Below are 23,721 nucleotides of genomic sequence, written 5' to 3'. Positions count from 1 at the left end.
CTGATTGCTTGTTTAAACATTAACTTAAAGGATGGGACTCCTTCTCTTCTCTTGAAACCAAAGCTGCCCCTTGTCTTCATTACTTGCTGAGGACTTTAGGACACCATTATGAGCAACTTTGGGCAAATCTTGAAGGAGATCGGGGAATTTGGCTTCTTTCAGAAACGCTTGGTGGCTGCATTATGCATCCCCAGCGTGTTTCTGGCATTCGATGTGATAGGCCAGGTGTTTACAGGTATGAACTTCCCGCACCAGTGTAACACCGACTGGATCTTGGAGCGGGGACCCAACCTGACTGATGAAAGACAAAGAAACCTCACCATACCCACTAACAGAGAGGGAAAGTTTGACAGCTGTAAAATGTTCACACCTGTAAGTTTGGACCTGGAAACCATTGAAAGGTACGGACTTAACGAAACAACGGGGTGCATAAATGGATCAGTTTTTGAGATGCCCAATCATGCCTCCAGCATTGTGACAGAGGTAAGAAAATCTTGAGCAGATCAACATAGAGAGATAACTTTGGCGAATCTGCGATATGCCACATAATTGTCACTGAATGATTGACTGACGCTAAATAAGTGCTGACCTTAGAACACTGATCTGCTGAAAGTGCATAATTATGACACAAAGTACTTTAAAGTCAGTTGACATGGTTTTTTTTAATCTGCCTATAGTGACATAATACATGTAAAAACCTTTGAACAGATTAGAGAGTCAACAAGATGTTAAACACTGGAGGGAGGCTCAGTGTCTAGAGACTGGAGATTCCATCCATCTCACTACTTTAAGCTATAGATACTTGAGATATATGGGATAAAAGCGGAAAAAAACACAAAACACATTATATGAGGTGTAACTAAGGACATCAAAGAGACATGCAGTAACATGATGAAGACAGTGGAAGCAGCATCATAAGATTGCATAAAAGTTGGCAACAAATACAAAGAAAAGTAAATAATGTTAAACAAAATGTTTTACAACCTATCATAATGGAGGAGGCAGGTTTCAGAGAAAGGTTATATTTTTTCATCTATTGTCTATGCCCACCTAGCCAATCAGGGCAGTAGCGGTCAGGGCTGATGCTACCAACTTTTAATTAGAGAATATTTTAAATTTACTTTTCTGCTTACAGTTGTTTCACATTATTAAGTGTAGTATTCAAATTTGCTATCTCTAGAGTGCTTTTCTAGACCCCTGCTAATAATATTTTGTGATTAGTATTTTCATTTACAGCCTCTTAACGTGTTGTCTTTCAGGATTGCCTGGTATTTGGCTTTCTTGTCCCTGGCAAAGAAAACAAAAGTCCCCGCAGCATGATTCTGACAACACCATGTTTGATTCCGGGGATGTAGTTTTGGTTTTCCTCCACACATAGCATTTTACATGAAGGCTGAAAAGTTTAGTTTTTGTTTCTTCTGATTAGGGAAACTTCTTTCCCTAATTTTCTTATCGTTTCAAGATGTATAATACTTTTGAAAAATATTTATATGTTTATAACAAATTAATACATCCAAAAAGTAAAATATATCAAAGTAGCTGAAGCAAAAGATTAAAAGGCTTAGAGAAATGAAGTATAACTAAATTTTTCTTTATGTCTCTTCAATGTTGTTGTCAGTTTAACCTTGTGTGCGACAGAAGCAATTTCATTGAGGCATCTCAGTCTATTTACATGGCCGGTCTTCTGGTTGGAGCCTTTGTTCTGGGACAGATGGCTGACAGGTGATGACCACTTGTGTCCAACCATTAACTAGGAAACAGTTAACTAACAAAGTAACTTTTAGGGACATGTGTAACATTTCAGCCTTTCTTTCTGTAGGTTCGGCCGACGTTTTGTGGTCCTGCTGTCTCTCCTCATCTTATTTGTGTTTGGAGTAGGACTCAGTTTCTCACCCAACATCTATGTTTACATTGCTCTCAAATTTGTTTGTGGCTTCTCAACGTCTGGAATTGTTGCAAATGCCTTTGTCATTGGTAGGTTTCACAGCTGAATTTAATGGCAACTTTATTTCGAGTGCATAAACTATACCAATCAATACCGCAATTTCCAGACTATTGAGCAAACCTGAATGCAAGCCTCACTTAGGAGGCAAAAAAGTGTACATAGACTATATTTGTCTATAAGCTGTAGATGTCGATGAGATATTTAAATAAAAAGATTATTTTTTTACATACCCTACATGCTTTTTCCATAACAGTGTCTGTAACACAGCTGCTTAAAAAGCAAGAAACTTCAGGAGCTGACCAGAAAAAGCCACTGATCACATCTTCCTCCTGCACACTGGAACCACCAAAGTAGTCTTCTTCACTATCAGAATTGAACAGCCTCACACACTCAGTCTCTCTTTCTTTGTTGCTCTCAATGTCACTTTCGTTTCACTCTTAAGTTTGTGCTGTCCTCTTCATCGGGCAGCAGTCCAACCTTTTGAAAACCTGGAAAAAAGGCGTTATATTAGTCACATCGCAGTGTTCAAAGCGTGTGAAAAAGGAGCAACTCATAGTCTGGAAATTACAGCACATAGATAATTGATTTCACACTTGTTATTTCCTTTAAAGGCGGAGAATGGAGTGATTCTTCAAAGTTTGCTCTCTGCACCATCATCTGCCATGCATTTTTTCCTCTTGGACTGATGATACTTTCTGGAATTGCTTATTTCGTCCGCAACTGGAGGATCCTGCAGCTTGTGCTCTTCAGCCCTCTTATCCTCGTACTGGGAATCTTCTACTGGTTAGTATTCGTTTGACTGCCTCTAAAAGTAAGCATATGTATGATTTTCGCAGTATTAACTTGAGTAAAAAATAATGTGATTTTATGACCATGTTGACATGATTTAAAACAACTCGACCAGATTATTTAATTTGAAACAGCTTCTCAACTTCAACTTTAAAACAGTGTTACCTCAGTAAAACTGATGGGTGGAACTTCTTTAGTTTCCACACCATGTCTGTCTTTTACATAAGGCAGGCAGAGGAGATGGGTGCAGACAAATTTCTTTCCTCAAGAGAATGAAACAACCAAAAAAAATTAAAGAGATGGATACAATTCTTGTTTCTTAGCAGTTGGTTCAAAGTGTATCATCACTTCAACTCTTTAGTATCAATGGATTCCCTGTGATCTCAATATTGTGAGGATATGACTGCAATCTAAACAACCGAAAGCTACAAAGCCTGTGGCCGATATACAGTATTTCAAAGCCGCAAACTCTTTTTTTGCGACTAGTAGAAATATGTTGTAGCGTTCAACATGTCATGCAGCTGAAAACAGCCACAAAAATAATAAAAAAAAACAAACACAGTTTGTGATCCAGACTTATTTGTCAAGCAGGATTCTTCCAGAGTCGGCTCGCTGGCTCATTACACAGGGCAGGAAGGAGGAGGCCATAAAGGAAGTACGGAGAGCCGCTAAAGTGAACAACAGAAAAGTGCCAGAGGAGCTGCTAGAGAAAGTGAGTCCCACCAATCACACTCTGACCTCTACCAAAAACCAAACACGTGCTCACTAATCACACCCACAATTTTTCAGCTGGATGGTATGGGAGCGAACAAAAAGGGAACCATGCTGGACATCTTCAGGTTATCATATTTGAGAAAACGGGCTCTCATAATGAGCACTGTCTGGTAAGCATCCAGTTGGCACTTTAGTAGCTTTAACTTTATGGGGGTCACTTAATGTCTTTGTCATGACTTAACAGGTTTGCGACAAGTCTGATGTACTATGGACTAAGTCTCAATGTTGGCAACTTTGGTCTGGATATTTACCTCACACAGTTCATCTTTGGCGTAGTGGAGGTTCCTGCTCGTGTGGGTATTTTGCCATTCTTACAGTATTTTGGAAGGAAAATTTGCCAAGGAGGAGTCCTGTTGTTTGGAGGCGTTGCTTGCCTTGGCATCCTTGTTATACCAAAAGGTAACAACCTTGGCTTGAAATGTACTATTTTAAAAAAATCACTTTTACCCTTCTTTTTTTTTTTGCTACTAGGTCATCTAATGGTTATGGTTATAAAAAGTCCAGCCCTCATTACAGAAATGCAATTTGTTTGCTCATCAGATCTTCCCGTCGTGATCACAGTTATAGCCGTTCTGGGTAAATTTGCTGCCACTGCCAGTTTTGCCACAGTTTATGTTTATACAGCAGAGCTATACCCCACCATTCTGAGGTAAGAAAGTAATGACCTGAAGGCAACACTAAGGATCCATCTTTATCATTTTGGAGAAGATTAGCTTTATTGAAGTGATGAGACAGCTGACGACTTGATCTTCTGTCCTTCCAGGCAGAACGGCGTGGGTCTGAACTCCATGTGTGCTCGAGTGGCAGGAATCCTTGCTCCCCTGATCCGTCTCTTGGATGTTTACCATTATATCATCCCCATGTTGATTTATGGCACTGTCCCCATTGTGGCTGGAGGTCTCTGTGTGCTTCTACCTGAAACTCGCAACGCCGAGCTGCAGGACCTTGCTGAAAACAAGTGAGTTTGCACATTTCCCCCCACCCCCACCAGTTGGCTTATGTTGACAGCTAATCACTCAGTTCTGTTTATAATTTCAGAAAATCATCTGATGAAATCACAGAGAAAGGATCCTGTGCTCAAGAAGAAAAGAGTACAAAATTGTGATGTTTTGGAGGTTACTGACATTATGACTATCTGATATAGTAGTTATGTGTTTTTATTGAGTTAACTGTAGAGTTTATCATTTGAATTACCGTATGTGTCACATTTTATTAGTTGTTACAATCTTAATTTTTTTTGACAGTCCAAAGATAACGGGTCACTTATAAATTATAGTGCTTTTAGTACTTTTTTCCCTTTTCTTTTTAATGATATGTAAATGTTATGCATCTTTGGCAGTTATGTGTATTATAACAGAAAAGCAGTGAAAATAAAACAAATTCTGCCTTCCTGTGTGATATATTAAAGTCCTAAACAGGTCTACTTATGTGTTTTATTATTAGCATATATATGTATTGTAAACCATTGAGAAGAGATGGAGCAATTATTTTGACACTAATCATTTAGTTGTTTATTGTTATAAGAAGAAAACAGTTATTGTGAGATGTTATGATTGATTATGACACATATAACTGACATTTGCAAGCCCTAAACGCCAAGAGTACCATTTGGATTGTTAATTTTGCTATTTGAACAGTTTTTTTCCAAGTTGATTCCATGACAGAATAAGTTATATCAATGTAATTATATGTGGACATATGATTGAATGCAATCATTGTGTGCTGTTTATTTATTTATTTGCAACACTTAATTTAACTATTATTCTGAAGTGACCTATTTTATATTGAAAGGTGGATTTGCAAGCTATTCACTGTATACAGTCAAAAACAATCAAAAGGTAAATCACCTGTAATTGTAATATTGTTGGTTATCAATATAAAAACGAAAAAATACAGTGAAAATAAAACAAAAAAAAAAACACTGATCCAACCTCCCTGACACACACTCATACTGGCTGATGGTTCCTTTAGTGACTCTGACCTCAGGAATAAAATTATAAAAATAATTTATTTCTTGTTAAATACTATGTAGGCATAGCGCATTTGCATTAGTGGAACTAATGTTTATGATTAGTGCTATAGGGTTAGAGCAACTTCTTGTTCAGTTAGCGGTCCCCGCCACTGTGCATGTGTAGCTCTGATCATGTTTTTTATCTGTCAGAAATGAAGAGGGCATCTCTGATCCTGCAGGCCAAGTTAGCAGCTGGATGGTGCAAGGAAGCATTTCAAAAGCATGCTGGTTCATGAGATCTACAAAGAAAGACTGAAATTATCACTCAACACTAAAACATTCAATGAAAACATTATTTGCGGAAATCATGAACAAAAACATTAATAATGCTCGAGCTTTACTTGCAACAGTTGACAAGCCCAAAACTCTCCTGTGACTGAACCATCTGAACTTCATTAAAGGGTCTGCAATGAAGTTGACAACTTATGGCAAAGAAAATTAAAAAATATTACAGGGTTAATCTGCACATTTGCACCACATCCAGTAGCGAACCAAACAAATGCAGAATAAATTACCCAATTCCAACTACTCAACTATAAAAGCTTAGAATAAATTATGAGTCAATTAAGTTCAAGTTCCTTACTTCAGCAACATGGTTGTACTGAAAGCAGTTGTCTCTGACTGTGTCTGCTGTTTTGGCAAAGAAACACCTTAGTTGCTGTTTCTTAATGACAAGAAAATCTTAATGCTTCCTAGCTAATTTTCTGCTAATTGAAACTTTTATTACTGGCACAGAGAGCTAGACGGCATGGTATTATACAGTTATTATTAACAGATTAAACTATGGGTTGCAGTGAGGCTTGTTTGTCACTTTAAAAGTTCCTTTTGAAAATAACCTTTAATCATGTATTAAACATGCTTTTCATTAAGCACACATTTCTGTCTTAGAAATGTTAACTGGTCTGATAATACTCTGATCATTTAAGAAACTAAGTCATTGTTTTCATTAACTACAAGTTGAAAATTAGCCTTAAACCAGCTTCAAAGGCTTAAAACGTTGGTCTTTGTGTAATTAGTCACTAAGTGAACTGAGTTAAAAAAACAGAGTAACTTTTGAAAATTCAAAAGTATTCATTATTACTATAATTGTCTAATTATTGCAGCTCTGTGCAATACTGATGTACTGTATGGCAGACCAAAACTGCCATACAGGAAGGGTTGTGAATGACGTCAATTTTCTGTGCCATTTTAGAATTGGAGTCTATGGTTGTAGTTTGGCAATGGCAGCAGAAAAAGAGAAGTAACCTATTCAGTCAGGTTTTCAGTCCAACATTTCATTGCTGACAAAGATGTCGTACTCCTCAAAGGATTTGGCAAAAGCCTAATTTTCCATTTGGCTCCGTTAATAACAGAGGAGGTGGCTAAGCTGAATGTTAGAGAAGCACACGACTTTATAGCTTGATTTCATAGTGTAACTTTTTTTCACAATCGTGTTGCCACATTACATATGTCACAGACAAACATTAGCTATTGGGTAAAATCAAATCCAGTTGTTTAAAACTTCAACGCAGTCCATGCTTCTGATTTTTGTTCCTGTTGGAAGATTTGCTATTAATTTACCTAAGCCTTCATCTCCATTGTAGATTCAGCTATAAAAAAATCACCTTGTTACAAGCAGGTAGGAAAAGATACCCACCCAGGAAGTGGAAATTAAATCAAATTATGGTGGTATAGCAAAAGGATCAAATAGTATTAATTATAATTCAAACCTGAGCCTATAAAATTTTCTATCATCTCACACTTGCTTTAGTTACGTTCCAGTTGTGAGATTAAGGGACCCTGGCTGGGACATTTTGTGACACTTTGTAACATAATGCTCTGTTGAAAGATAATTTTAGCTATCAAATCAAATTACATCTATCAGTAAATTATAGAATTGAGTAAACAAAGTAATGAGCTTTCTTTCATTTATTGTGGATTTTTTTTATGATAATAATCTTCCATTTGTATCTATACAATATAGTTGTTTTATAACGCATCACACACCTTTAACCTCATCAGAAAAGCTCATAAACATAATAATCTTGCCTTACTCCTTATCTTATGTTCTTCAAAGGGAAGAGTTAATGCTCCAGTTCAGTCATTGCACTGTAGGTGTGCCATGGAAACATTTTCATGAATTGTGAACTACCAGAGTGAAGTTGCTAAATATAACAGATGACAGATAAACAAAACAGCTGCACGATACAATGACATTTGAAGAACAAACATGAGCGCAATCAATAGCTTCCCAGGCATGGATAATTACTTCACTGTGATTCAGATTTCACCTGAACTCACACATACCTGGTACTTATACCCACCCTGGGAAATCTGATGACACATGGGAGTAAATACTGATATGAATGCATTAGTTTCTAAAAGATAGAAGTAATATCTTAAAAGTAACATTTCTGCTTGTTTTGAAACATAATTATTAACTAAAAACTTAAAGTTTATCAATGATTGTCAGTAGAAAAAAAAACTGCATTGTAGAGGCTTTATGGATCAATAGACCGCAGGGTGGTTTACGGGTGAGTTAGTTTTCTCTTCTGTGTAAAGTTCATTTAGATTTTTGAAGCTGACTCTACCTGCTGTGGTCATTGAATTGGAAAATATGCCGAGTCACTACTATCTGTGTTGTTTCCCACTCAATGGCATTTTATTGCTGTCGTGATAACTGTTGTTCCCCTCAAAGGAGTTACAAAGGCAGTTACAAGGACTATCTTATTTGTGATTAGTTAAAAATTAAACCTGTCTCTACTGTGTACATCTATGAGAAGCCTCTGTTAAAAGTGCCACATGCCAAGATGAGCAGCTTCAGAGACGTCCTGAAGGAGGTCGGGGAGTTTGGTTTGTTTCAGAAAACCTTACTTGTTGCTTTATGCATACCCAGCATTTTCCCGGCTTTCGATGTCAGCAGTCAGGTGTTTGCGGGGCTGAGCTTCTCTCACTACTGCAACACTGACTGGATCTTGGAGAGAGGTCCAAACTTGACAAAAGAGAGACAAAGGAACCTCACCATCCCGGTGGACAAGGATGGGAGATTTGAAAAGTGTAGCATGTTCACCCCTGTGGATCTGGATTTGGAAGCTATTGAAGCATATGGCCTTAACAGGACAACAGAATGCATCAATGGCTGGGACTACGAGGTTCAACAAGGAGTCTCGAGCCTTGTCACAGAGGAAAGCAAAAATCCATTATTTCCTTACAATCTTGCATTCCTCCTTATAATTCTTAGTGCATTTTTATCTTCATCTGTAATAACAGCTGCTTTTGTTTACAGTTTGATCTAGTTTGTGGCAAAAGTGGGTTAATCGAGGCATCGCAGTCAATCTACATGGCAGGTATCCTCATTGGATGTTTACTGGTTGGGGCTATTTCTGACAGGTAATACATTTCCTTTTACCTCACCATTTTGCAAAGAACTCATGGTACGAATATCAACCTTAAGCTATTGGTTCCAGGTTCACACATTGTGGGAAATAATGTTTTTATTTTTATCTTAGTCAATATACTGAGACAATTTTCATTTTAGTGTGTATGTGATGTTAGATTTATCAGATTTTAGGCTCTTACAGGGCTTCCGCACAGTCCTGACAAGTTTGGAAAAGTTCTTTTTGTCATATTCCAGGTTTGACTAAGTTTGGGTGGAAGGAAAAGCTGCGGGAAAAATGGCTGAATTTACAGACTTGACTTCTTACTCCCCAATTTAAAAGATTGGGTCTATATTCATTTTAACTGAAAGAGAAAAGAGGCGCTTTTTATCTTAATTTATATCTAAATTACTTATTCTTTTGATTTTCCACAGCACAACTTGAATTTCAAAACATTTGGGGTTTTGAGAGGTTTTGAGAACCCTCACATTCAAAAGTCAAGAGAGGAATAATTTATACATTTTCAACTCTACACCTTCTTAGATGTTTATGGGGTGCTGTTGGGATGCGAAAGAAATATCCACTTTTATGAATATCTGCAAAAGTATTCATAAAATGTGAAGAACTGTGACTTAGTGGTGGGCAGTCAGGTCTGGTATTTGATGGGCATAACGTAATTTTTTTATTTTTGGTATATGTTTGTTCCGATAACAAATCAAAATAAACAAACAATAAAATGTGAAATAGCTCTTTACATCACAGCCTCATCAGAAGCCACTTTGACAGCATTGTGTTGTTTTTTGTAGTTTGTGGAACTGGCAGAAAATAAAGCCAGGCAAACATCCTAAAAATGGTTAATAGTGTGTCACAGAAGAAAAGGAGTCAAGTAAACAATACACAAAATAATAATATGAAAACATAACCTTTCAAATAAACTCACAAATAAATGAACTTAGATAATTTTTCTAACATTCGGCCTTAAATATTATAAGTGATGAAAGAAATGAAGAAATCTGACTGGAAAAGCGTTTAACTGTGAAATTAAAAATGTGCAGGAAGCCCAGGTCTTTGAAGTTGTCATCCTTAGTGATCATCATCAGTATAATACCGATAAAGCTGAACTAAAGTAGCTGTAAAGTTTTGTTTGTTGGTCCTGGAGGTTGGAGCCAATGACTGTCTGATAGCACACATGAGTAAAGTCGACTTCTACCATTTTATAGCAACACTAATCTCAAAACATCATAGGTGTTTAAGAGAATGCATTGGATATTTATATAGAAATATGGAAATGGTTATTTAAAGACAACATAGAGATATGAATCCTTACTCGTGCACTATTAAAGATTTTAATTTGTGAAACGAGTACTGAGAATGTAATATGCAAAGCACTTCAGAACAGCTGATATGCCTGAAGGCTGTCTGTAACTTAATGTTAATTTTATAGAGTCGTGTTGAGTATTATGATTTTAAAAAAATCAAGAATTTTGTGTGATTTCTTTGCACTCCTTTTCAATTTTGTTCTCTAATAAAGCTTTGTTTTCTTTTCTAGGTTTGGTAGAAGATTTGTAATCCTGCTTTCACTTCTCCTTCTACTGTTGTTTGCTGTGATTACGGCTTTCTCACCAAACATCTACGTTTACATAATCTTTAAATTTTTATGTGGGTCTTCTGGTGGTGTCATTATTATGAACACATGTGTCATGGGTAGGTCAAAGTTTTATTCTTTTGTTCTGTTTTACTTCAACCCTGACTTACACAGATCTTATGTATTCAGCTCTAAGCACAGTATGAATGTACAGTTGTAACATTACAAAGGTTTTAAGCTCTTACTCTTCAGCAGTGTAAAATAATTATGACCATAAGTGACTTTTCTCCTAATCTGGTTTTCAGCGGTGGAGTGGACTGACGTTTCAAAGTCTGCTCTTTGCACAACGTCCATCATCAGTTTCTTTTCAATTGGACAGATGCTTCTGTCTGGTATTGCATATTTGACGAGAAACTGGAGGATCTTGCAACTTGTGCTCTTCAGCCCTCTTGTCATAATCCTGTTGACCTTCTACTGGTTAGTAGCAGAAAAATTACATTACCAACTAAAACATTGCTTGGGCAGTCTTTAGTTGCATTGGAGGTCTTGTTTCAACAGGCTTCTCCCAGAATCATCTCGATGGTTGATGACGCAAAACAGGAAGGAGGAGGCTGAGAAGGCACTCCACCGGGCAGCCAAAGTTAACAAACGAAGAGTACCAGGACATCTGCTAGAAAAGGTTTTCATCCACACGTAAACTTCAAAAACCTCGAATGTCTTCCTCAGACCTGATATTAAAATATTTACTTGGATGGTCTTGAATTTACAGTTTTATGTTTTCACATGCGTCTTTAAATATAAAAAGTTTTTCTGTGACATCACAAAATACAGCCAACTAGGCTTTATTTCTTGATCTGAATTGTTTCATTTTTACATACATAGATCAATGTATGTACATAGATACATACATTGATCTATATATCTAAATACCTAGATCCTAAATAAATATATTTAGAATCTAAAATAAAATGCCACGGAAATCTCCTTAAATTGGATGAAAGTCAGTTAGGACGATGCACTATCTAAATAAAGCCATAAACACCAAAATGTCTATAACTGTATTTCTGTGGAAATTTTCCTGAAGTTCATTTTCCACATTTTAGGTAAATTTGGAAACTACTCCGGACAGAAAGAACATGATGGACATCTTCCGCATATCATATTTGAGGAAACGCACTCTAATAATGAGCTTTAACTGGTTTGCCTTCTTAAGAATCCGTTTGCTTTAAAAAGTTACCATGTGCAGATATACCACAGTAGTCAAGCTAATGCTGCATCTGATTTCAGGTTTGCAGCCAGCTTCCTGTTTTATGGACTGAGCCTAAATATAGGGAGTTTCGGCCTAAATATCTACCTCACGCAGCTCATCTTTGGCACTGTTGAAATTCCTGCCAACGTGGCTTGTTTGACTATGATTCAACGTTTTGGGAGGAGAATATGTCAGGCAGGCTTCCTTTTCCTTGGAGGAGTCTCTTGTTTGGTTGCCACTGCTGTCCCAAGAGGTAATCATATTAACTGTTTGTTGTTTGTGGTTTTCTTACACTTTTTTTTGTTTTTATTTCTATTTTTTTATTTGCTAAACACATTTGTTTTATACCCACCAGCCCTACCTGTGGTTGTGACAGTCATTGCTATGATGGGAAAATTTTCAGCTACTGCTGCCTTCAGTACAGTCTATGTCTATACAGCTGAATTATATCCTACTGATATAAGGTATTACTGCTTATTCCTTAAAAAAACTAAATACACTGTGAGATATAGAAAAGAAGAAAAAAAAGCTGATTTGGCTAAAATATGCATTGAAATAAAGACTCAATGAAAAAGCTGAGACAACTTTTTTCACTTATTTTTTTTTAGCAATTAAACATTATAAGTAAAATACAAACAAACAAATAACTAATTAGTATATCAGTATTGTTATAACAGAGAGAAATTCTGATAGTAAATAATGAAGTGCTTTAATTTGAAACATTTCTATAAGGGACATGTTTCCATTAAGCTCCTTAATGTGTATTTGTGCAATGCAGCCCAAACATGACATTATTTGTTCAGAGAGAAATATTAAAATTTTTAGATGCCAGCTAACATTGAGTCACTCCAAACTCAATAAACAAACTTTCAAATAGACATTGCAAACTCTCACTATATATGTAACAAAGAATACAGACAACATTGTCCAAATCATATTAACTTGTCAGTTAACCTATTTTAAACAGCATCTTCCTTTATTTTCTAGGGAAGTAACATTACCGCCACCTAGTGGTATATGTGTTCCCTATTTTCATCCTAGAGAGATTCCACAAGTTTTGATGCACTGGCCTAAAAAATCCTGTATCCTCTGTGATAACCAAGTCAAGGCACTAAAAATAGTCTTTTCAAAATCTCTGGAAACTGTGACAGTCATGTAGTGTGTCACCTGCTAAAGCCACCAAGCTTCTTTCGAAATATACAAATGTAAAATAAGAAAAATGTGATAGTTGAAGTTTTGGTGTTGAAACTATAATCCAACTCTAACGGCTGTGTAGGGGGTTGATAAAAAGAGCTATTTAAAGAATTAAATGACTGTGAACACCATATTTTACATTACATATTCTTACATATTTGGTTGTGTAGAGCCAAGAGTTGTTTGGTATTAGTGCTCAACTCATTAATTAATTCCTCTTACAAATATTGCATCATTTAAAATATGTCTATACAGACATATAGACATATTTTAAATGTGTCTATATTTAAAATATGGCTGTGCTATCTTGCAGACATAGCGGCATGGGTATAAACTCTATGTGTGCTCGAGTGGCGGGCATCCTCTCACCACTGGTCAGGCTCTTGCAAGCCTACCACTACAGCATTCCCATGGTTGTTTATGGCATCATCCCGATGGCTGCTGGTTGTTTCAGCCTGTTGCTCCCTGAAACACTCAATGTTGAACTTCAAGACTACATTGAACTGAAGTAAGCTGATGTCAGTGAAAGCAACATGAATTATTTTCACTGCATTACACTGTAATTAATACGTGTGTTGCTTGTTATGTTTTTGAAATAGAAAAGCGACAAAAGCACCAGAGGGGAGCCAATGCTGTGATGAAGGAATGGATGAGAAACTATAAATTTGAATATAAACTACATTCTTGTAACAGATCTAACTCAAAAAACATTTTAGGAGGAACTGATTAAATATGTTAAATGTGGTGTGTTCTCATTTTAATGACTGTTTATTCTATCATAGAAGAGCTGAATGTTGGTCATTTGTGAAATTATTAATGGTAATAGTAATAATGAATAGTGTCTTATGTGACTGATGGAAGGCTTGAGAGAAGGATTACTGCCGATCAAAGGAAGTTAGAAAGTTAGACCGAGACTAAGAAGTCTCGGTCTAACTCGGTCTAACATTTTTTAATCTTCTGCCCACTTGTTTTTCCAAATGATCTGCCTTTTGAAACATGTTACATGTTCTTATCGTTAGGGGTTACAGTAAATCATTTTCTCACAACTTTCAATCTGCTTGAAAGAATGACAACTATCGGTAGGACAATGAAGTGTCATTCCAGAGTTGTTCATGTTTTGTCAGGTCCATGATTTTCTACAGGGGTTTCTCCAGATCCAGTGAAGGGAGGGTGGGGGAGTGGATTCTTTTAAAGCTGTTACTGTTTCTTTACAACAGAAGTTGTTGCCTTCTTTTCAAGTTTAAACTTTTTAATACTTTCTCAGATTGCAAAAAAGTGAACTCTTCTCCTCTGGTACCAACTGCGTTTCAACACTCATGTGTTGATGTATTGATTCTGCTGTTTCTTTTGATCAGCTGCTGTTTTGGCAAAGAAACACCTTAGTTGCTGTTTCTTAATGACAAGAAAATATTAATGCTTCCTAGCTAATTTTCTGCTAATTGAAACTTTTATTACTGGCACAGAGAGCTAGACTGAATGGTATTATACAGTTATTATTAACAGATTAAACTATGGGTTGCAGTGAGGCTTGTTTGTCACTTTAAAAGTACCTTTTTAAAATAATCTTTAATCATGTATTAAACATGATTTTCATTAAGCACACATTTCTGTCTTAGAAATGTTAACTGGTCTGATAATACTCTGATCATTTAAGAAACTAAGTCATGTTTTCATTAACTACAAGTTGAAAATTAGCCTTAAACCAGCTTGAAAGGCTTAAAACGTTGGTCTTTGTGTAATTAATCACTAAGTGAACTGAGTTAAAAAAACAGAGTAACTTTTGAAAATTCAAAAGTATTCATTATTACTATAATTGTCTATTTATTGCAGCTCTGTGCAATACTGATGTACTGTATGGCAGACCAAAACTGCCATACAGGAAGGGTTGTGAATGACGTCAATTTTCTGCGCCATTTTAGAATTGGAGTCTATGGTTGTAGTTTGGCAATGGCAGCAGAAAAAGAGAAGGAACCTATTCAGTCAGGTTTTCAGTCCAACATTTCATTGCTGACAAAGATGTCGTACTCCTCAAAGGATTTGGCAAAAGCCTAATTTTCCATTTGGCTCCGTTAATAACAGAGGAGGTGGCTAGGCTGAATGTTAGAGAAGCACACGATTTTATAGCTTGATTTCATAGTGTAACTTTTTTTCACAATCGTGTTGGCGCATTACATATGTCACAGACAAACATTAGCTATTGGGTAAAATCAAATCCAGTTGTTTAAAACTTCAACGGAGTCCATGCTTCTGATTTTTGTTCCTGTTGGAAGATTTGCTATTAATTTACCTAAGCCTTCATCTCCATTGTAGATTCAGCTATAAAAAAATCACCTTGTTACAAGCAGGTAGGAAAAGATACCCACCCAGGAAGTGGAAATTAAATCAAATTATGGTGGTATAGCAAAAGGATCAAATAGTATTAATTATAATTCAAACCTGAGCCTATTAATTTTTCTATCATCTCACACTTGCTTTAGTTACGTTCCAGTTGTGAGATTAAGGGACCCTGGCTGGGACATTTTGTGACACTTTGTAACATAATGCTCTGTTGAAAGATAATTTTAGCTATGAAATCAAATTACATCTATCAGTAAATTATAGAATTGAGTAAACAAAGTACTGAGCTTTCTTTCATTTATTGTGCATTTTTTTTATAATGATAATCTTCCATTTGTATCTATACAATATAGTTGTTTTATAACGTATCACACACCTTTAACCTCATCAGAAAAGCTAATAAACATAATGATGTTGCCTTAGTCCTTATCTTATGTTCTTCAAAGGGAAGAGTTAATGCTCAAGTTCAGTCATTGCACTGTAGGTGTGCCATGGAAACATTTTCATGAATTGTGAACTACCAGAGTGAAGTTGCTAAATATAACAGATGACAGATAAACAAAACTGCTGCAAGATACAATGACATTTGAAGAACAAACATGAGCGCAATCAATAGCTTCCCAGGCATGGATGATTACTTCACTGTGATTCAGATTTCACCTGAACTCACACATACCTGGTACTTATACCCACCCTGGGAAATCTGATGACACATGGGAGTAAATACTGATATGAATGCAGTAGTTTCTAAAAGATAGAAGTAAAATCGTAAAAGTAACATTTCTGCTAGTTTTGAAACATAATTATTAACTAAAAACTTAAAGTTTGGGCGTGCCGTGGTGGCGTAGTGGTTAGCGCGACCCATATTTGGAGGCCTTGAGTCCTCGACGCGGCCGTCGCGGGTTCGACTCCCGGACCCGACAATATTTGCCGCATGTCTTCCCCCTCACCTTCCCCGTTTCCTGTCAGCCCACTGTCATATAAGAGACACTAGAGCCCACAAAAGACCCCCAGGAGGGGTTAAAAAAAACAAAAAAACTTAAAGTTTATCAATGATTGTCAGTAGAAAAAAAACCCACTGCATTGTAGAGGCTTTATGGATCAATAGACCCATAAAGCCTTTTTACGGGTGAGTTAGTTTTCTCTTCTGTGTAAAGTTCATTTAGATTTTTGAAGCTGACTCTACCTGCTGTGGTCATTGAATTGGAAAATATGCCGAGTCAATCCTGTTTGTATTTCCTAGGTCTGTTGCATCCTTACCTGTTTGCATGTTTACATTCACAAAAGTGTTACTCTAGTTTTAGTCATCATGACTTTTGGTGGCCTAAAAATGCCACAAAGCTGCAACTCAAGTGAGTCTCTATTAAATGAGTTAAAAAGGTTCAGGTTCAAAGATTTCATGTTATCACACACAAACATTTATACAATGTTTGTGTGTCACAAACTAGCGCTCATAGCACATTGTGTGACATTGACTACTACTTGCATGCTAAATGCCTGCTTATTTATTTAAGGAGAGGTGCATATAATGTTTGAAAACAAAATATTATATTTTACAGCCAGCAAACCAAGAAATATTCAAAGTATGAAGCATGAAAACACAGAAAAGTGTTTTGAGTTAAGTTCTCAAAACCAGATATGCACTTCTATGTATATATGGGTTATGACATATTTTATCCTGCTGCACCTTGTAGAATTTCATCATTGTATTTGGCAAAGAATGCATTATTTTCTTGACGAAATACATGCACATATACATGCACAGCTATTTATTGAAGCAGGAAAATGTAAACACCTTGGAAACTATAATGTATTCTGAAAATATTTTAAATCTGCACTGGATAAATTACTGATGTAGCACAAGTGCTAAGTATATACTATTAATGAAAAAGCTATAACATAAATTCTCTCTATTCATAATTTGTGAATGAGTATTTATTGTGCTGTTACATTTAAAAAAAGGTCTTGTGGCCAAATGTTATTTGGATTTGAAGGAATCCAAATAAACTAGTATAAACTAGTTATTGGTTTTATTATGACTGATTATTAAGCCATCTGTGTGTATAAACAACATAGTAGATATGATGAATAAGATATTTAAATAATGTGCTGTTATTCATTATGATTAGTCATAAATATTGTTCACCCAATAGTTTGCATAAATTATTTCTTTTGACTTCATTGTTTGGATAAAAGTGATAAAAATGTTAGAATACCAAGTGTTTAGTAGAAACCTATAATTTGTATGAATATCTGATGGATATATGCTGAAGGTGTGAAATCACAACATCTACATTTCCTTGTAGGCCCAAAAACTGATGAAACAAAGTTTAAAACTTCTGTGTCGGCATGGAAATATTCAGATTTACAGCTCTCTGTAAATCGTTGTTCCCCTCAAAGGAGTTACAAAGGCAGTTACAAGGACTATCTTATTTGTGATTAGTTAAAAATTAAACCTGTCTCTACCGTGTAGATCTATGAGAAGCCTCTGTTAAACGTCCACATGCCAAGATGAGCGGCTTCAGAGACGTCCTGAAGGAGGTCGGGGAGTTTGGTTTGTTTCAGAAAACTTTGCTTGTTGCTTTATGCATACCCAGCATTTTCCCGGCTTTCGATGTCAGCAGTCAGGTGTTTGTGGGGCTGAGATTCTCTCACTACTGCAACACTGACTGGATCTTGGAGAGAGGTCCAAACTTGACAAAAGAGAGACAAAGGAACCTCACCATCCCGGTGGACAAGGATGGGAGATTTGAAAAGTGTAGCATGTTCACCCCCGTGGATCTGGATTTGGAAGCTATTGAAGCATATGGCCTTAACAGGACAACAGAATGCATCAATGGCTGGGACTACGAGGTTCAACAAGGAGTCTCGAGCCTTGTCACAGAGGAAAGCAAAAATCCATTTTTTTCTTACAATCTTGCATTCCTCCTTATAATTCTTAGTGCATTTTTATCTTCATCTGTAATAACAGTTGCTTTTGTTTACAGTTTGATCTAGTTTGTGGCAAAAGTGGGTTAATCGAGGCATCGCAGTCAATCTACATGGCAGGTATCCTCATTGGATGTTTACTGGTTGGGGCTATTTCTGACAGGTAATACATTTCCTTTTACCTCACCATTTTGCAAAGAACTCATGGTACGAATATCAACCTTAAGCTATTGGTTCCAGGTTCACACATTGTGGGAAATAATGTTTTTATTTTTATCTTAGTCAATATACTGAGACAATTTTCATTTTAGTGTGTATGTGATGTTAGATTTATCAGATTTTAGGCTCTTACAGGGCTTCTGCACAGTCCTGACAAGTTTGGAAAAGTATGAAAGTTCTTTTTGTCATATTCCAGGTTTGACTAAGTTTGGGTGGAAGGAAAAACTGCGGGAAAAATGGCCGAATTTACAGACTTGACTTCTTACTCCCCAATTTAAAAGATTGGGTCTATATTCATTTTAACTGAAAGAGAAAAGAGGCGCTTTTTATCTTAATTTATATCTAAATTACTTATTCTTTTGATTTTCCACAGCACAACTTGAATTTCAAACCATTTGGGGTTTTGAGAGGTTTTGAGAACCCTCACATTCAAAAGTCAAGAGAGGAATAATTTATACATTTTCAACTCTACACCTTCTTAGATGTTTATGGGGTGCTGTTGGGATGCGAAAGAAATATCCACTTTTATGAATATCTGCAAAAATATTCATAAAATGTGAAGAACTGTGACTTAGTGGTGGGCAGTCAAGTCTGGTATTTGATGGGCATAACGTAATTTTTTTATTTTTGGTATATGTTTGTTCCGATAACAAATCAAAATAAACAAACAATAAAATATGAAATAGCTCTTTACATCACAGCCTCATCAGAAGCCACTTTGACAGCATTGTGTTGTTTTTTGTAGATTGTGGAACTGGAAGAAAATAAAGCCAAAGGTGAATGTTTCGGCCTTAAATATTATAATAAGTGATGAAAGAAATGAAGAAATCTGACTGGAAAAGCATTTAACTGTGAAATTAAAAATGTGCAGGAAGCCCAGGTCTTTGAAGTTGTCATCCTTAGTGATCATCATCAGTATAATACCGATAGAGTTGAACTAAAGTAGCTGTAAAGTTTTGTTTGTTGGTCCTGGAGGTTGGAGCCAATGACTGTCTGATAGCACACATGAGTAAAGTCGACTTCTACCATTTTATAGCAACTCTAATCTCAAAACATCATAGTTGTTTAAGAGAATGCATTGGATATTTATATAGAAATATGGAAATGGTTATTTACAGACAAAATGGAGATAGGAATCCTTACTCGTGCACTATTAAAGATTTTAATTTGTGAAACGAGTACTGAGAATGTAATATGCAAAGCACTTCAGAACAGCTGATATGCCTGAAGGCTGTCTGTAACTTAATGTTAATTTTAAAGAGTCGTGTTGAGAATTATGATTTTAAAAAAATCAAGAATTTTGTGTGATTTCGTTGCACTCCTTTTCAATTTTGTTCTCTAATAAAGCTCTGTTTTCTTTTCTAGGTTTGGTAGAAAATTTGTAATCCTGCTTTCTCTTCTCCTTCTACTGTTGTTTGCTGTGATTACGGCTTTCTCACCAAACATCTACGTTTACATAATCTTTAAATTTTTATGTGGGTCTTCTGGTGGTGTCATTATTATGAACACATGTGTCATGGGTAGGTCAAAGTTTTATTCTTTTGTTCTGTTTTGCTTGAACCCTGACTTACACAGATCTTATGTATTCAGCTCTAAGCACAGTATGAATGTACAGTTGTAACATTACAAAGGTTTTAAGCTCTTACTCTTCAGCAGTGTAAAATAATTATGACCATAAGTGACTTTTCTCCTAATCTGGTTTTCAGCGGTGGAGTGGACTGACGTTTCAAAGTCTGCTCTTTGCACAACGTCCATCATCAGTTTCTGTTCAATTGGACAGATGCTTCTGTCTGGTATTGCATATTTGACGAGAAACTGGAGGATCTTGCAACTTGTGCTCTTCAGTCCTCTTGTCATAATCCTGTTGATCTTCTACTGGTTAGTAGCAGAAAAATTACATTACCAACTAAAACATTGCTTGGGCAGTCTTTAGTTGCATTGGAGGTCTTGTTTCAACAGGCTTCTCCCAGAATCATCTCGATGGTTGATGACGCAAAACAGGAAGGAGGAGGCTGAGAAGGCACTCCGCCGGGCAGCCAAAGTTAACAAACGAAGAGTACCAGGACATCTGCTAGAAAAGGTTTTCATCCACACGTAAACTTCAAAAACCTCGAATGTCTTCCTCAGACCTGATATTAATATATTTACTTGGATGGTTTTGAATTTACAGTTTTATGTTTTCACATGCGTCTTTAAATATAAAAAGTTTTTCTGTGACATCACAAAATACAGGCAACTAGGCTTTATTTCTTGATCTGAATTGTTTCATTTTTACATACATAGATCAATGTATATACATAGATACATACGTTGATCTATATATCTAAATACCTAGGTCCTAAATACAAATATTTAGAATCTAAAATAAAATGCCACGGAAATGTCCTTAAATTGGATGAACGTCAGTTAGGACGATGCACTATCTAAATAAAGCCATAAACACCAAAATGTCTATAACTGTATTTCTGTGGAAATTTTCCTGAAGTTCATTTTCCACATTTTAGGTAAATTTGGAAACTACTCCAGACAGAAAGAACATGATGGACATCTTCCGCATATCATATTTGAGGAAACGCACTCTAATAATGAGCTTTAACTGGTTTGCCTTCTTAAGAATCCATTTGCTTTAAAAAGTTACTATGTGCAGATATACCACAGTAGTCAAGCTAATGCTGCATCTGATTTCAGGTTTGCAGCCAGCTTCCTGTTTAATGGACTGAGCCTAAATATAGGGAGTTTCGGCCTAAATATCTACCTCACGCAGCTCATCTTTGGCACTGTTGAAATTCCTGCCAATGTGGCTTGTTTGACTATGATTCAACGTTTTGGGAGGAGAATATGTCAGGCAGGCTTCCTTTTCCTTGGAGGAGTCTCTTGTTTGGTTGCCACTGCTGTCCCAAGAGGTAATCATATTAACTGTTTGTTGTTTGTGGTTTTCTTACACTTTTTTTCTTTTTATTTCTATTTTTTTATTTGCTAAACACATTTGTTTTATACCCACCAGCCCTTCCTGTGGTTGTGACAGTCATTGCTATGATGGGAAAATTTTCTGCTGCTGCTGCCTTCAGTACAGTCTATGTCTATACAGCTGAATTATATCCTACTGATATAAGGTATTACTGCTTATTCCTTAAAAAACCTAAATACACTGTGAGATCTAGAAAACAAGAAAAAAAAGCTGATTTGGCTAAAATATGCATTGAAATAAAGACTGAATGAAAAAGCTGAGACAACTTTTTTCACTTATTTTTTTTAGCAATTAAACATTATAAGTACAATACAAACAAACAACTAACTAATTAGTATATCAGTATTGTTATAACAGAGAGAAATTCTGATAGTAAATAATGAAGTGCTTTAATTTGAAACATTTCTAAGGGATATGTTTCCATTAAGCTCCTTAATGTGTATTTGTGCAATGCAGCCCAAACATGACATTATTTGGTCAGAGAGAAATATTAAAATTTTTAGATGCCAGCTAACATTGAGTCACTCCAAACTCAATAAACAAACTTTCAAATAGACATTGCAAACTCTCACTATATATGTAACAAAGAATACAGACAACATTGTCCAAATCATATTAACTTGTCAGTTAACCTATTTTAAACAGCATCTTCCTTTATTTTCTAGGGAAGTAACATTACCGCCACCTAGTGGTATATGTGTTCCCTATTTTCATCCTAGAGAGATTCCACAAGTTTTGATGCACTGGCCTAAAAAATCCTGTATCCTCTGTGATAACCAAGTCAAGGCACTAAAAATAGTCTTTTCAAAATCTCTGGAAACTGTGACAGTCATGTAGTGTGTCACCTGCTAAAGCCACCAAGCTTCTTTTGAAATATACAAATGTAAAATAAGAAAAATGTGATAGTTGAAGTTCTGGTGTTGAAACTATAATCCAACTCTGACGGCTGTGTAGGGGGTTGAAAAAAAGAGCTATTTAAAGAATTAAATGACTGTGAACACCATATTTTACATTACATATTCTTACATATTTGGTTGTGTAGAGCCAAGAGTTGTTTGGTATTAGTGCTCAACTCATTAATTAATTCCCCTTACAAATATTGCATCATTTAAAATATGTCTATTCAGACATATAGGCATATTTTAAATGTGTCTATATTTAAAATATGGCTGTGCTATCTTGCAGACATAGCGGTATGAGTGTAAACTCTATGTGTGCTGGAGTGGCGGGCATCCTCTCACCACTGGTCAGGCTCTTGCAAGCCTACCACTACAGCATTCCCATGGTTGTTTATGGCATCATCCCGATGGCTGCTGGTTGTTTCAGCCTGTTGCTCCCTGAAACACTCAATGTTGAACTTCAAGACTATATTGAACTGAAGTAAGCTGATGTCAGTGAAAGCAACATGAATTATTTTCACTGCATTACACTGTAATTAATACATGTGTTGCTTGTTATGTTTTTGAAATAGAAAAGCGACAAAAGCACCAGAGGGGAGCCAATGCTGTGATGAAGGAATGGATGAGAAACTATAAATTTGAATATAAACTACATTGTTGTAACAGATCTAACTCAAAAAACATTTTAGGAGGAACTGATTAAATATGTTAAATGTGGTGTGTTCTCATTTTAATGACTGTTTATTCTATCATAGAAGAGCTGAATGTTGGTCATTTGTGAAATTATTAATGGTAATAGTAATAATGAATAGTGTCTTATGTGACTGATGGAAGGCTTGAGAGAAGGATTACTACCGATCAAAGGAAGTTAGAAAGTTAGACCGAGACTAAGAAGTCTCAGTCTAACTCGGTCTAACATTTTTTAATCTTCTGCCCACTTGTTTTTCCAAATGATCTGTCTTTTGAAACATGTTACATGTTCTTATCGTTAGGGGTTACAGTAAATCATTTTCTCACAACTTTCAATCTGCTTGAAAGAATGACAACTATCGGTAGGACAATGAAGTGTCATTCCAGAGTTGTTCATGTTTTGTCAGGTCCATGATTTTCTACAGGGGTTTCTCCAGATCCAGTGAAGGGAGGGTGGGGGAGTGGATTCTTTTAAAGCTGTAACTGTTTCTTTACAACAGAAGTTGTTGCCTTCTTTTCAAGTTTAAACTTTTTAATACTTTCTCAGATTGCAAAAAAGTGAACTCTTCTCCTCTGGTACCAACTGCGTTTCAACACTCATGTGTTGATGTATTGATTCTGCTGTTTCTTTTGATCAGCTGCTGTTTTGGCAAAGAAACACCTTAGTTGCTGTTTCTTAATGACAAGAAAATATTAATGCTTCCTAGCTAATTTTCTGCTAATTGAAACTTTTATTACTGGCACAGAGAGCTAGACGGCATGGTATTATACAGTTAT

At 36.1% G+C, this 23,721-nt stretch overlaps 3 protein-coding genes across 5 annotated transcripts; all 3 read left to right on the top strand.

Annotated features, from left to right (window-relative positions):
* Positions 1–39: 39 nt before the first annotated feature.
* On the top strand, positions 40–4,898 carry LOC116712017 (solute carrier family 22 member 13-like). Of its 3 annotated transcripts, XM_032551679.1 has the most exons (10): positions 42–483; positions 1,619–1,722; positions 1,820–1,974; positions 2,557–2,728; positions 3,326–3,446; positions 3,524–3,618; positions 3,693–3,907; positions 4,049–4,157; positions 4,272–4,466; positions 4,547–4,898. In XM_032551679.1, exons 1-10 carry the CDS (start codon positions 109–111, stop codon positions 4,611–4,613), a joined length of 1,608 nt encoding a protein of 535 aa, XP_032407570.1. In that variant the 5' UTR covers positions 42–108; the 3' UTR covers positions 4,614–4,898. The 3 variants fall into 3 exon arrangements, with proteins under 3 accessions (XP_032407569.1, XP_032407570.1, XP_032407571.1); XM_032551678.1 differs by having other exon boundaries at positions 40–483; positions 3,693–4,157; XM_032551680.1 differs by having other exon boundaries at positions 395–483; positions 1,260–1,722; positions 3,693–4,157.
* A 3,395-nt stretch (positions 4,899–8,293) lies between these two features.
* Positions 8,294–13,590, top strand: LOC116712349 (solute carrier family 22 member 13-like). Its single transcript, XM_032552221.1, has 10 exons — positions 8,294–8,683; positions 8,785–8,888; positions 10,425–10,579; positions 10,766–10,937; positions 11,019–11,139; positions 11,564–11,658; positions 11,748–11,962; positions 12,065–12,173; positions 13,217–13,411; positions 13,503–13,590. Exons 1-10 carry the CDS (start codon positions 8,309–8,311, stop codon positions 13,564–13,566), a joined length of 1,605 nt encoding a protein of 534 aa, XP_032408112.1. The 5' UTR covers positions 8,294–8,308; the 3' UTR covers positions 13,567–13,590.
* A 2,653-nt stretch (positions 13,591–16,243) lies between these two features.
* Positions 16,244–22,971, top strand: LOC116712351 (solute carrier family 22 member 13-like). Its single transcript, XM_032552223.1, has 10 exons — positions 16,244–18,126; positions 18,228–18,331; positions 19,753–19,907; positions 20,094–20,265; positions 20,347–20,467; positions 20,892–20,986; positions 21,076–21,290; positions 21,392–21,500; positions 22,541–22,735; positions 22,827–22,971. The coding sequence occupies exons 1-10, from the start codon at positions 17,752–17,754 to the stop codon at positions 22,888–22,890; spliced, it is 1,605 nt and encodes a 534-aa protein (XP_032408114.1). The 5' UTR covers positions 16,244–17,751; the 3' UTR covers positions 22,891–22,971.
* The last annotated feature ends 750 nt before the right edge of the window (positions 22,972–23,721 follow it).

This window comes from Xiphophorus hellerii, chromosome 21 (genome assembly GCF_003331165.1).
Source record: "Xiphophorus hellerii strain 12219 chromosome 21, Xiphophorus_hellerii-4.1, whole genome shotgun sequence".
NCBI lineage: Eukaryota > Metazoa > Chordata > Actinopteri > Cyprinodontiformes > Poeciliidae > Xiphophorus > Xiphophorus hellerii.
Note: the sequence above shows the minus strand (reverse complement) of the source record. Positions and strands in the feature narration are given on the sequence as shown.